Below are 15,140 nucleotides of genomic sequence, written 5' to 3'. Positions count from 1 at the left end.
TATACTTACTTTGCCTTACTCCACCCACTATTTTTTTCCCCAGTGTGGCCTTCCACCCAGTAAAAGTTGCTTTACAAGGTAACAATAAAAATTACTCAGCCTATGCACTTTGAACGTCTAAAAAAAGCCAACCTAATACAATGTTTGTGATATATCAACCTCTTCAAAAAGCAGAGGTAACCTTCATCTGGAAGTTTTCAAACAAAGGCTAGATTTTAATGTTCAATATTAAGATAGGTTTTTAATAACAAGAACTATTTATTAAACTTGAATGCTACCCTCTTAACAAATGGGCAGTTATAACAATCAAATATATTACAATAAATTGAGTGAAACATAAAAGGTACAATAAATAAAAATATATTCTAAGAATTTCCATAGGAACTAGAACTGTATAGCAAAGCAAGTAGATTTGTGATGTCTCCCTTATGCTGACATAGCAAAGCAGCTGATGTGAACCGAAACAGCAGGCAGGCTCCTGAGAGATGTGGACCACTTCCTCTAATGTAGTACTATGCACCATTGCTGGTCCTCTTTCCCCTTTATATTCCCCTTATATTCACAAGGATCCATCATGGACAAATCTAGGCAGGCACAGAAGCAGCAATTCGAACAAGCAGCATCTGTGGACTTTCACACACAATTTCGCCCTCCATTTGCAATGGGGCCAACTCCTTGCTTTGCTTCCATTACTTGGGCCTGGAAGCCTCAGCTCCTCTATTCATGTAGATCAGACATGTCAAACTCACGATGTCACGTGACGTCGCACGACGTATCGGCACTGTTTTGCCATTGCCGGCAATGAGGTGAGCGCGGCTTCTGTGTGACGCATCTGGCCCGTGGGCCGGCAGTTTGACACCCCTGACGTAGATCCTCCCCTTCAGCCAAACCAAGCAATTGTCAATGGAAACTGTTAATACTGACTACACGTAGTCCTCATTTATCAATCACTTGTTCAATGACCATTCAAAGTTACGACAGCACTGAAAAAGGAAACTTGTAACTAACCTTCAAAGTTGTAGCTGTCACAGCATTCCCAGGATCACGTGATTGTGATTCAGTGCTGGGCAAGTGGTGTGCCTTTTACAAGAGCTGCAGTATCCTGTGGTCATGTGATCACTGTTTACAACCTGCATGGCCAGCTTCCCACAATTCAAGTCAATGGGTAACCCTGCAAGTCGTGGTTATGTGACATCATGCTTAATGACCCGCAGTATTAATGTAATCAGAACTGGCAAACTGAGTCGGGTGTAGTCATATGACTTTTCACCTTATGACCATGCTACTTGGCAACAGAGTTGCTGGCCCCAATTATGGTTAGCAATTACATAAGGACTACCTGTATTCCTGTAACTTTCTCAGTTGGGTAAAGAAACAAGTAGAGAGGAGGCAATTGCTCTTTGAACTACCTTCGATGGTCAGCTAAGCTTGTTCAGGGGAAAATCAGAGGGAGATCTTCAAGCTCTTTGATAACCATTTTTCACCTTGTAGCAAAAACTGCACCCATTTTCAATCACCTCCACCAAGGGTAGAGGCCATGCCTCCTTGAAAAGCAGCAACAGGTTTGGAAGACCAAAAGTATATAACATAGGCCATGAAGTAGGGGGAGAGCCAGTCTGATATAGCAGTTAAAACATCAGGCTAGAAACCTGAAGACCAGAACTCTAGTCTCAGTTTCTTCATGAAGCCAGCTTGATTGACCTTTGGTCAGTCACTCTATCTCAGCTCTGGGAAACAAACAAAAGCACCTCTAAAATTTTGCCAAGAAAGCTGCAGGGACTTGCCAGGAGGGAGGGAGGAAAGAAACCACTGGAATTGTTGAGATTTACACCTGAGTAAGTAAGAGAAGTAAGGATTCCCTGGAATCCAGATTGCACTGTAATTGGTGGAGTTGCTTCCCTGGCAAAAATGCACTACTGCAAGAGCTTTCCAAACTCCATTAAGCCCATCGCCTTTCTTGACCCTTTTAATTTTTTATTGGGAAAGGACTAGTGCGTTCGTAATAATAATAATAATAATAATAATAATAATAATAATAATAATAATAATAATAATAATAATAATAATAATAATAATAATAATAATAATAATATATTATATACCGCCCTTCTCCCGAAGGACTCAGGTTAAGGAGAAGGCTTGCTTGGTTCCTTGAATCTTTGGCCCCGACCAAAAAAAACATCTGTTCCTACGTATCTTGGGAAGAAGGGGAGAGGTTTGAGACGGGTCCCCGTGTTCAGTTCTTGAGAATTAACTGAGAGACCAAAGAAACACCAAATGCCCTCGACCTAACCCCGAGCAGCCTCAGAAGTTGACGGGCGCTGGGAGGCAGCCCAGGACGGATGGGGCTGTCCCCCTTTTTTCCCCCTCGCTTCTCCCCAGGAGGACGCAGACCGCTAAGAGGCCGAAGCCTGGCCGCGAGGGGCGGGCGCACTCACCGCGTTGCGCCTCCTGAGCAGGGTGGCTCTGAGCAAAGGCAAATCTCGGATTAGGACCCCAGCCTGGCTCGCCATGGGAGACGCCATCTTCAGCCACGCGGGTAAACCGGGGAGGAGCTTCCGCCCGAGCAGGGGCGGCTCCAGGGCTGGATCAGGCCGGCGGCCGGGCGGAGAACTGCGCCGAAGCGGTCGAGTTGCAGGAGGCGGCAGCGCCCGCAAGAAGGGCGATTCTCCCGTGGAGGCCGAGATACAGGGCAGTTGTAAGGAAAAGAAATTGGCCGAAGCCTCTTAAGTCCGGATGCGGAAGCGTGTTGTAGGGAATGCACGCATCTACTCTTACCCGCGAAGCATGCACGCTAAAGCCCCGCTCTGCCCTTCTCTCTTGGTCGCTTTAGGATCCCCATTCGGGTCGCATCTCAACAATTTTTTAAAGTTCTCCAAACGCCCCGTTGGACGCGTCGGAGCAAGAATCGGGCAGAAATGAAATGGAAGGTGGTCCACGGAGACCGCCCGAGCCGGGATCGGCAGTATACACGTGTTTCACATTTGCTCTTCGAAAAGTATGGATCCGTGTGTTATATTGCGAAGTCGGCGGCGGCGCCGTCGTGGTGGTAGGAACTCTTTAAGTAAAATGCCCGTCGAAGGATTCATACGATACCTTTCTGAAACTTTTTTCCCTCCTCGCTCTGGCTCTTTTCCCTCATTTATTGGAAAAAGGAAACCCTGCTAGGAAGAAAGCAAAACTGGGAAGAGGAGTGATTCAGGAAAGAGTGTTTAATTATCCTAGTTACCAAATGTATGGTCCCATCCATATTGTGTGCTTGTTAAATGTATAGTACTCTGTATACAGGCTGGTGTTAATCCTAGATGTGAATTTGGAATAGGTGACTACAGAACAGCATTAAAGCGTTTATATCGGATTCATCAAATACACACACCAACTTTTTAATTCTGTTTACAGAAAGTTTGGAAAGGTGCTCTGGTTGTATCCTGATTGTATCAAGTCATACTTACTCACATTTCATCGTATACTAGCCCACAGCCAAAAACAAATGGGAAACTTGTTTCAGGCCTTGTCTTGGGGCAAAAAAAATGTGGTTTTCATAAACATTGTAATCAACTGGAAAAGGTATCCTTGTCTTCCCCACCTCAAAATAGTCCATGACACTAATGAAAGAGCTCACTTATTTTCAACCTAAGTTGCTCTGCAGGTAGCCAGGGAAGAAGGGCTGAAGTGGAAAGAGGATGAAGCCTGCAGGTTAAATAGAGAAGCATCCTAACCCCCTTCTGTCACTTTTTGGGGGAGTCTTTTTAATTATGCTCCAGGGTGATACTATGACTTTTGAGTTGTGGAGTTTCAATCAAGTCAGACAAGAGCTGGAAGGGTCCTTGGAGGTCCTCTAGTCTAGTGCAACCCTCTGCTCAAGCATGAGATCCTGTACCATTTCAGACAGGTGGCTGTCCAGTCTCTTCTTAAAAACCTCCAGTGATGAAGCACCTACAACTTCTGAAGGCAAGATGTTCCACTGGATAATTGTCCTCACTGTTAGGCGCTGTATAATTAGGGTTGTCCTGCCCAATCAGCTCAGCTCAGAAGGATGGAATAGTTACTAGCTTCAAGAGGACTAGAGTCTAAAACATATGAAGAATAGTTGAAAGAATTGGGTATGTCTAGTTTAATGAAAAGAAGGACTAAGGGTGACATAATAGCAGAGTTCCAGTATCTAAGGGGCTGCCACGAAGAAATGGGAGTCAACCTATTCTCAGAGACCTGAAGACAGAACAAGAAGCAATGGATGGAAACTAATCAAGGAGAAAAGCTGTCAAACTGCCGGCCCATGTGCCAGATGCCTCACACGGAAGCCGCACCCACCCCAGCTCCGGCAAGGGGGGAAAAATCGCGATACATCGCGAAATGTCACGTGATGTGAGTTTGACACCCCTGGACTAGATGAATCTAATTCCAATTTTAAAAAGGAGATTTAGCACAAGGTGCAAATTGTCCTACAATATCCTTTATTTCATATGCTAGCCAAGTAATGCTTAGCAGGGCTTTTCAAGCAGTGGTACGGGTACCACCTGTGGTACATTGGCACCTGGCAGGTGGTACGCAACCATCCTAGAAAAGTAGCAGGGCAGGGGAATGAGCTGAACCGGTGGCAGCACCGCACAAGCCTGAGCGAGAGACGGATGGAGCTGCTGGGTTGTCAGGGCTCAGCGGAAGCGCCAGGATCAATGCCAGGCTCCAGCTGGAGCTCGGCGCTGATCCTGGCACTTCTGAGCCCAGAAGAAGCGCCAATCAGCTGGAATGTTGCAGCATCTCCAGGGTCTTGTGATTTACCTTCAGATGCTTGGCAATTGATTCATATTTATGATGGTCATAGTGTCCCAGGGTCATGTGAAGTGACCAAAACCTGCTGCAACCACCCAGTGAGGGGGGATAAAATCCAAACACCCCACCCCACCCCCGCTGCCAATCCTCAACAGAAATGCTCACAACAATGAAAACCTCAGACAGGAGGAAGAGCACCGCCGGGCGGGCAGGCAGGTGTGGCTGGGGGGGCACTTTTTTCAGTGCCATTGAAACTTTGAACAATCATTAAGTCAACTGCTGTAAGTTGAGGACTACCTGTACTTCATCACTTTTTTTTTTTGGTCATCAAGTTTTTGACACCTTGCTAGGCGACTGGTGGTGCTCGGATGTTGCCGTATCCTAAAAGTGGTACAATGGGTGAAAAGGTTGAAAAGCCCTGATGCTTAGGACCGCTGTTGTAGAAAGAGGAATGTGAGATGTTCAAGCAGCCTTTAGAAAAGGTTGAGGAACACAAGGCCTTGCTGATGCATGCTAGATGTCTGAGGAAGCCAAGGAATAGCCCAAAGAAGGCAGTATGTGCTTCACTGATTATATGAGGGCCTTGACAGCCCAAAGTGCAAAGAATTGTACAAGTAGTCCTCGACTTAATAACCGTTTGTTGTTTTACTGACTAAAGTTATAAAGGAAGTGGGAAAAAGTGACTCAATGACCTTTTTCACAGTGACTTACAACTATTGTAGCATCCCCATGGTCACATGATCAAAATTCGGACACTTGGCACTCATGACTATTGCTGTGTCCACGGGTCATGACCACTTTTTGCAATCTTGACAAAGCCAATGGGAAAGCCAGATTCACTTAACAACCGTGTTACTAACTTAACAACTGCAGTGATTGACCTAAGAGCCCTTTACAGCTTGATGGCCAGATACCTGTAGGACTGCCTATTCCAATTAGTACCAGACTAACCAGTTTGATCAACCAGGGAGAAACTGCTACAAATCTCACATTTTCAGGCTGTTTGAGGGACTAAGGCAAAAAAGGCATTTCTTTTCTCCAGCAATGGCAGTGGCTAGCCCCTCTTTGCGGATATTTTGACAAGTGTGGAAAAATGAGTTGCTTGGCAGTTCTTTCTCCTGATTTGATGGTGCCATCTGTAATTTTTATTTTTGTGGCCTTTATTGTTGGTTTGTGTTGGTGTAATGTCATTGTTGCTAACCATGATGTTTTTGTCTAATTTTAGACTTCACAGTGGATAATTGTTTGACTATATTTGCCACTCAGAATCTCTTTGATTGCGGCAGGATAGAAAGGAAGGAGAGAGCGAGACAGCTTAAAATTGTTAGATTGCAAAACAATAGTCCATGTTTTCCTCTAAGGCAGGGGTGTCAAACTGCCAGCCTGCAGGCCGGATGCATCATCAGGAAACCACGCCCACCCCATTGCTGGCAATGGCGAAAAAGCTCCGATACGTTGGGCGACATCACGTGATGTCGCGAGTTTGACATGCCTGCTTTAAGGGATGAGATGCTGTTCTCACATTTCCTCAGTTCTTTTTATTCTGCTAAGGACATGTGAACAGTGAAATAGCCTGCTCATTTTCATATCATTCACAGAGATCCTTTTCCCAACTCCCATTTGTTCAAGATGAATGCTGTGTTCAGCACCAAGGAGGTGTGCCCAGCAGTTCAAGAAATGTTGTTTATCATTAACCTTTTATTTAAGCGGAAAACCTATTTGACAAATACAAATTCATTATAACCAGCAGGGCGGCATGGAGCTTTCAACGGAAATAAATAAATAATTTCACTGAATGCCATCTGAGCTCCTGCTGATACATGTCAGGAATAAAACAGCTATTACAGCAGTGGATCAAAGAGCAATTGTTTGTCATTGGGGTTCTTTTTTATGGTTAACCGTATTCTAATTTAAAATGAAGTAGACTAGGAGCAAAGTCAACCTCGCTTGATTCACAGCATTATTAGTCCCAGCAGCTTAGGTCCTTCAAAGCAGCAAAAATGGGCCACCCTTTCTACACGAATAAGGACTGATTTGTTTGGAGATACAGGTGGAAAACCTTTAACTGATAAAGCTTTAGAATGGCTAATTTGGAATTCAGAAGGTTGCAAATTTTAGCTAGTAAATTTTCATCTTTACCATATGAATTAACCATAGGATGTACGTTATATGAATTACACGAGGCATATAATGGTTCAATTTAGAACAGATTTACAAAGGCAGCTGCTTTAACAAGAGGCAGAGAAATGTTGCTTTCACACATACACAGTCTGAAGGGTTTCTTCTAAGTCAGGGCTTTTCAACCTTTTCACCCATTGTACCACTTTTAGGATATGGCAACATCCAAGTACCACCAGTCACCTAGCAAGGTGTCAAAAACTTGATGACCAAAAAAAAAAAAAGGAAAAAAGTGATGAAGTACAGGTAGCCCTCGACTTACAACAGTTCGCTTAGTGACTGTTTGAAGTTACAATGGCACTGAAAAAGTGCCCCCCAAGCCACAGCCGAGCAAGACAACTGCCTGCCCGCCTGGCGGTCCTCTTCCTCCTGTCCGAAGTTTTCATTGTTGTGAGCATTTCTGGTGAGGATTGGCAGCAGGGATGGGGTGGGGGGTGTTTGGTGTTTATTTTCCCCCATCTGCTGGGTGGTTGCAGCAGGTTTTGGTCACTTCTCATGACCCTGGGACACTGTGACCGTCATAAATATGAATCAGTTGCCAAGCATCTGAATGTAAATCACAAGACCCTGGAGATGCTGCAACATTCCAGCTGATCTGCACTTCTTCTGGGCTCAGAAGTGCCAGTATTGTCCTTACCTCCAGCTGGAGCCTGGCGCTGATCCTGGCGCTTCCACTGAACCCTGACAGCCCTGCAGCTCCAGCCATCTCTCACTCAGGCTTATGTGGTGCTGCCACCGGTTCAGCTCATTCCCCTCCCCCGCTACCACTTTTCTAGGATGGTCGCATACCACCTGCAAGGTGCCAATGTACCACAAGTGGTACCCATACCACTGGTTGAAAAGCCCTGTTCTAAGTCAAATCCCAAGCTTTACATAGACACAGATGTGCTTCCATTGTTGAGGTGTTTGAATACATCAATATAGTAAGAGACTAGTCATTGATCAAATCATGAGAAATGAAGCTTCAGTTGGTTATAGATTAGAGAGAGAGCTGGAAGCAAAGCATCTAATGTCACCTATTTTAATTCCTTAATTGTATTCTTTATGACTGAGATGGCATACAAGCTAACTCTTCTGAAATTTATTCTGCTTAATGTTATAATACATTATTACTGCTTATTCATTTGTTAGATCTGAATCTGGTTTGTGGGTGCTCCGTCAGTGGAGGTTTTTAAGCAGAGATTGGACAACCATTTGTCTTATCTGGTATGGGGTTTCCTGCCTGAGCCAGGGGATTGGACTAGAAGACCTCTAAGGTCCCTTCCAACTCTGTTTTGTTTCTTTCAGAAACTACTCATTTCTCACTTTCCATTCCCTCTTCCCGAACAATTAACCTTATAAGATAGGTTGGGCTGGTCCAAAATCACCCAGTGAATTCTGTATGTCAAGCTGAATTTGAACCTACCTTATCAACATCTTAACTATTTGCATGGCCCCTGGTCTCTTTTGAGTTCCTTTCCCCATTTCTGCGATTTCACTTTACTCCTTACTTCTATACTTCTTACTTCTGTACTTACTTCTACCTAGTCCTGAATTTCCAAACAGTTCTGAGAAGAGCTAACCAGTAAGAATCTAAATGGAATTACCTAGAATGTTTCCCCTTCCATACCAGTAATGATGTTCAAAAGATGTAAGTGGGTTTCTCTCCCAATTTTAGGACTTCTTCATTTGTGATGAACTATGAGCTGGACTACATGGGATTCGTTTATTGCCCCCCCCATGAAAATTTTTAACCACATTTTGAGAAACTGGTTGATGAAATCCTTCCTTTACTGAAGACAACAGCTAAGAATTCCACCTTCTCATGGTAACAAAAATGCATCCTCGTGGAATATTTAATAACTGTCAAGAGAAAATATCAATCCAAGGAAAAAAGAGCAAAAGAAATGTTTGTTTGTTTTTAAGAAATTTACAACTAGAGTGGGAAGACTAAAATGGCTAATAATCATTTCTCATTCTTTGGACATCAGCTTGTGTAAATTTCCATGTTTTAACGTTTTGGTGGGGAAAGAAACAAGCAGAATAATTATGATGGAAGTGAATTGATTGAAAGCACTACAAGTGGCACATCCGTTTGCAAAACAGATGTATTATCTTTAGCAAAAGGATTGCTATATAATACAGCAGAGGAGAACAGCTCTAGCCTATTGAGAGAGATTTGCTGTAAGTCTTTTTGACACTTAGCTTCCAGATAGGTGGAGCATTCTATACTGTGGTGTGGAGAGAGAATTTTATTGAATTTCTGTCGGATTCAGCAGAGAACCATGGAAGGGAAAAAATGTTATGATTTGAAGTGTGCAAAATCTAGTGGAGGAAAATGACTTCTCAGGATGCAAACTTAAGATTTGACCATGTATGGTCCTTGGGATGCTACCTTGATAACACAATGGTAGCAAAACCGACCTACTATTGAGAAGACAGTGGCTCTTTCTTGTTTTGTGGAACAGAGAAATCAAAGCTGTCATACACAATGGTGCTGCAGGAAAGAGTGATTTTTAAAAAGTGCAGTAACACAAACCCCTGCAGCAAACTAAGGCTACATCAGAATGGCAATACACCTGCAGCGATGTCACAACACAAACTCTGCCCTTTCATACCGATGTCTAATGTAACTACGTAAGTTGTGGAGTTTAGCATGAAGACACAACACATGTCCTGTCACTTGTATCACTTGGCCATATTCCAGCTGCCAATGGCAATACATTGTTCTGAGATTTTTGTAAAATATCAGAATCAGACTGAATCTACCGTGCTTCATAATTCCATTTGATTTATATTGTTTTGACTTTGATGTTTGTTACTCGTGCTTGGCTTAAGCTTCATAGTGATTTTTGTTTTCTTAGAGGGATATATAGAATATAGCTAATTATTTTAACTAATTAATGATACATTAGCTATAACCCCCCCCCCATAACATTAAAAAAATATTATTTGTATTGCATTCTTTGGGGTTTTCATGTTGTCTGTTGTATTTGTTTACAAGTTTTCTTTAAAGGATTCAATAAAGGAAAAGAAAAGAGGGGGTAAAAGAGAATTCTGTTAAAGCAGACACAACTGTTTTGAGCCATTTGAAATATTTGGCATTTTAAAGATGTGATTTGGGGCATAAAATGGCTGTGATTGCCAGTGGCAATTAACTGTTTTACCACAAGGACAACCAATAAAGTTGTTTCCTTCCATTCCCTATCAACAGGTGCTCTTCTCTACCTCATTTTACTATTAGGTTTTTTTTCCACCTAGACAGGTAAATACCCTTCCAGACAGAACCCTGGGACCACCTATTTCTTGCTTTCTAAGAACACTAAAGGTAAAGGTAAGGGTTCTCCCGCACATGCGTGCTAGTCGTTTCCGACTCTAGGGGCCGGTGCTCATCTCCGTTTCAAAGCCGAAGAGCCAGCGCTTGTCCGAGGACGTCTCTGTGGTCATGTGGCTGGCATGACTAGACGCCAAAGGCGCACAGAACGCTGTTACTTTCCCCACCATAGTGGTCCCTATTTTGCTACTTTCATTTTTACGTGCTTTCGAACTGCTAGGTTGGCAGAAGCTGGGACGAGTAACAGGCGCTCACTCTGTTACGCGGCACTCGGAATTCGACCCGCCAAACTGCCGACCTTCTGATGTGACACTTCTGTGTTCCATACATGTTCAGAAACATAGCTGATGGTGAAGGCTTTGCCATGTAGTGGGCTAATTATCCATGTAGTGTATTTAATTGAAATAATCCTAAACACTTATTGCAGTGGAAGCTGGAATTTGGCAGGCATCAAGAATACTATATCAGGACCTATTAACAGTGGTGGGATTCAGCCGGTTCGCACCATTTTGGCAGAACAGGTAGCTAATTTTTTGTTGCCAAGGCCCAGAATGGACTTCTGGAAATGGCATCCACACAGAGAACCAGTTGTTCACATATTTGAATCCCACCACTGCCTATTAGTATTTATCCATACTCATTTGGGGATCAGATACTAGAGGGATTAATGTTAGTGGTGGTGAGCAGCCTTGATTTATTGGCTTTTTACAAGGTATTGAAAATCTGGTTTTGCCATCAACCCTCGGAAACTGATAGTATGGCACGTTCTTTGGTTATGGTTGTGTTAAATTAGTGTTTTGGGCTACTATCTTATGTTCTTTTCTTATTTTTGGTGGGTTTTTTATTACTATGTTTTTATTCTGTTGGTTGCCTAGAGTTGTGGCTATGAGACAGGCAGCCTTATAAATTAAATAAAAACTACAGCTGCATCCACAGGTCTGAATGCAAATTGCCTCATTTGAAGGGAGAGATCAGAGATGGGATTTAAGTTTTCCTTACCGAGATCCTACAAAAAAGTAAAAGAAAACTTTTCATAAGGTAATTATTTGCATGAAGAGATTGGACTTTGAGGGGTCCTTGTTGTTCCCTGAGCTTTCCTTGCAGAGGTTTCATTACGCAAATATGAGCACCAGATGGGACTGGGGTTTGTTCTCAGTTTATATTCTAGTGGCTTGCCTTGTCAGTGTAGTTGGAACTGTTCTTGGAGGTTCTAGAACAGTGGTGGTGAACTTATAGCATGCATGCCAGTGGTGGCACTCAGAGCCCTCTCTGTGGGCATGCGCGCCGCTGCCCCAGCCCCACCTCCCCCACAGCCCCCTCCTCACCAGCAGCCCCCTGGAGGAAAGTCACCCCCGGGTGTGGCCCATGCGGAGCAGCGCAGCCAAGGACACGGCAGCCAGGCAGCAGGGACAAGACCACCCTCGCACCCTGTCATGCGCAGATGATATTGCGGGGCATGGGCAGAGAGCGTGGCTGCCATGGCACTGCAGGGCCACCTGGGCAATCTGCTGCAGTGGGCCGTGGAGGTAGTCAGTGGCCCTGTGGGTGGGCAGGGGTGGGACAGAGTGAGGGAAGGGGAGGGCCAGGGGAAGGGCAGTTTGGGGGCACTCGGTCTCTAAAAGGTTCACCATCACTGTTCTAGTGGCTTACCTTGTCAGTGTAGTTGGAAGTGTTCTTGGAGGTTCTAGAATATAATCTAAGCCACTAGAATATAACAAGCTCAGAGAGCACCAATGATCCCTCGTTTCAACCCTGAATACAAATATTCTCCTTCATTGGCATTTTGACTTTCCCCTTACTATTCCATTCTACCATTTTTTTAAAAAAAAAAATTAATCCCATTTATATCCCGCCCTTCTCCGAAGACTCAGGGCGGCTTACAATCTAAAGCACAAATCAATGTGCTTAGCAATAGCCTTCATTCTATGTATATGCCTGCTTATTAGGGCTTTCCCCCCCCCAAGCGGCATTATTACAAAGTCAGCTTATTGCCCCCAACAATCTGGGTCTTCATTTTACCTACCTCGGAAGGATGGAAGGCTGAGTCAACCTTGAGCCTGGTGGGACTCGAACCTGCACTAATTGCAGGCAACTGGTGTTACTTAAGGAGGCATTAGCCCACTGCTCCACCAAGGCTCTTTGTCCCCTCGGAACTGCTCCAGGTATAAATGTGTTGCTTCTCAACAAAGAGAAAAACTCCAAGTCTAATAAATTGAAAGGCCATATACTTGTGTCTGTGATTTCACTGACATTTGTGATTTCTCAAGCCCTCTTATAGAATTAGCAATACACAGTTACAGTTTTCAGATTCAGTCTGGAGCATTACCAATCACATCAATGTGCTGTGTAGTCCAGAGGTCTGGCCGAGAGCCACAGCATCCATTATCCATTCAGCAAAACTGCACACATTTTCAAACTTGGGAGCTACTCAAGGAAGCCATTCAGTTATCTTTAAACCCTAAGATCAAGTGTGTAATTAAGATTTACCGAAATGGAAGTGATGTGGTAACTCATTCATAATGAATCTAAATTTTGGAGACAAAGAAAGCAAAATGAGTGAAGTGGCATAAATCAAATCAGAGCTGAATCTTTAATTCATCAAATAATCAATGAATGGGATAATATACAGAAGAAGGTGTAGTAGGGTCGGGCTCACACTTAATGCTAACCCATAGTTAGATACTCTTACTATCAGGCACAAACCTGTCTCCCAAGAGAAATGATGGTTTACAAATCACAGTAAATTTATTTCTATGCAATTTCTAGAAAATAGTGTAGGGCAGGGGTCCCCAACCTCTGGTCCGAGGATCAGTACCAGTCCATGGCATGCCAGCAACCTCTTGGCACAAACAAGCAAAGCCCCATCTGCGCGATGCCTGCAGCACACACCCTCTGGTCCACGAAAAAACACCTTTCCAGGGAACCGGTCTCTGGGGCCCAAAAGGCTGGAGACCTCTGGTGTAGGGGGTTCAGAAAAATTTGGAAGCAAATGGACACCATGCCAATATCAGAGAAAATGCACGTGAAACGCCTACAGTGGCATGGCCATGTTCTACAAGCAGGACCCCACACCAAGCCTTCCATTTTAATATAGTGGTGGAAGGCCAAAGCAATGGTACAATAAATGGCAACGTACAATAAATGTTGCAGGATCCAATCTGGGTCGGTCAGCGGGACACAGAGGCTTTGCCTTCCAAGCTTTCGGATTGATGCTGGGGCCCACCTTCAGGGAACTTTTCTCTAGCCTGGGGTGGAGCAGGCGGGATGGGACATGGCCAGTTTTTGGGCACTCAGTCTCTAAAAGGTTCGCCTTCACTGTTATAGGTTGATGGTGATGGTGATGATGAGTTAATTCATTTCTACCTAAAACTAAACACATACTAAAATTATGTGATGGTAGAAGTAATTTTGGGTATCTTGGGGTACCTTGAAAACAATTGAATGAAGTAAGTGGGAAGGTCCCTGAAAAATGAGTATAGACCTTTCCTATAAGACCTATCTACAGATTTAGATAGATCCATTTCACTCAATTGTCCCTCAAGTCCTCACCATTTTCTGATTCCCATCAACACAACTGAAGACCAGAGAAACAGACCCAATGCATTATAAAGTGAAAGTTAAAAAAGGCATTCTTTATGTATTGGTGTGATAATACCTGTTTGCATATATCATCAATGCTAGCATAGCCAATTGAAAGTTTGGGATTAGCTATCTATAATAGCTCAATATTCTTTGACCATATTGCTGATCCTCACTGTATAGAGTTGTAAGATTTATAGACTAAAATAAAGCTCTAATAATGCACACATATATATGCATAGAGGAACATTTGCATAAATATTATGTAAATGTATCCAGTGTTGGCACATGGAAGGAAATATGCTGAGCTAATTATGTATGTAATAAAAGATGTCAGCTTCTCCCACCCACCCCAAAAAACCCCTGAAGTTTAGTAGTGGGAATAAAATTTTATGTATTTAAAAACAAAATAATTTTACATTGTTATTCTGTATGAAAAGATGCTAAATTCTATCCTAGTATACTGCAGCAATTACTTTTAAGTCAGATGAATCTGCCAAATATTCTGGTTGCAGTCTAAATTAAGATAGCATTAGACCATTTACAATTTTAACTTTATTTATCTTTTTCTTTTCTAAAATTTTATATACACTCACTGTAAAATTAGTTCTTTTCTTTTTAGGGAAGAAAAATATGCCATAATATTCATAATTTTTCCCATTATATTTTAAATATATTTCTTTATATATTCAATTTATATGGCCACCCACCTTAAACAAGTGACTCTTAAATTTTATTTATTTTAAGGTATTTAAATATCTGTCCATATTTGAGCACACTTTTATTACTCTATGAAAATCCAAAGGTTTATAAATAAATGCTACTTAAGAGCATCTTATTCTATCAAACTATTGAAAAAGAATTTATTTTTTATAGAAGTCTGGCTAAGCATCTCATTCAAAATCCAATGGAGATTCAAAATATTCAGTTCAAATAATTTGAACCACACATAACCTAGGTGTGGAAGCTATCCACAATGTTGTTCTTTTGTTTTAAATAGAAGGGGTTTGTGGGCCTTCCATGTCTTTTGACTGAATTTCCATGTACTATATTTAAACTCCTGAGTGAAATTTATTTATCCCTAAATATATAGTTCTAATATAAAACATTCTAGAGATGCAAGTGAATTAAAACAACCTAATCTTACTACATTTGATTTGGGTGGCTTTACAAAAACTAAAAATTTACAAAGAACCCAGCAGGCGTAGCTATGTTCAGGAACTATTTTAGGATAATTGGTGATATTAAAGAACTGTGTAAGGTTACCCTATATCCTATTTTACAGAGGGCCATGTTCTGC

At 42.6% G+C, this 15,140-nt stretch overlaps 1 protein-coding gene across 1 annotated transcript in view; it reads right to left on the bottom strand.

The window, feature by feature from the left end:
* The window catches only part of SUCLG2 (succinate-CoA ligase GDP-forming subunit beta), a 273,548-nt gene extending 270,989 nt beyond the window's left edge, over positions 1–2,559 (bottom strand). The window contains exon 1 of the mRNA XM_081315922.1: positions 2,439–2,559. Coding sequence (XP_081172048.1) covers positions 2,439–2,525 — 87 coding nt within the window. The 5' untranslated portion in view covers positions 2,526–2,559. The remainder of the gene's footprint in view (positions 1–2,438) is intronic.
* Between the last annotated feature and the right edge of the window lie 12,581 nt (positions 2,560–15,140).

Source organism: Vipera berus, assembly GCF_964194415.1.
Source record: "Vipera berus genome assembly, chromosome: 2".
NCBI classification, from domain to species: domain Eukaryota; kingdom Metazoa; phylum Chordata; class Lepidosauria; order Squamata; family Viperidae; genus Vipera; species Vipera berus.
The sequence above is the reverse complement of the archived record's forward strand: the minus strand, read 5'-3'. Positions and strand labels throughout refer to the sequence as shown.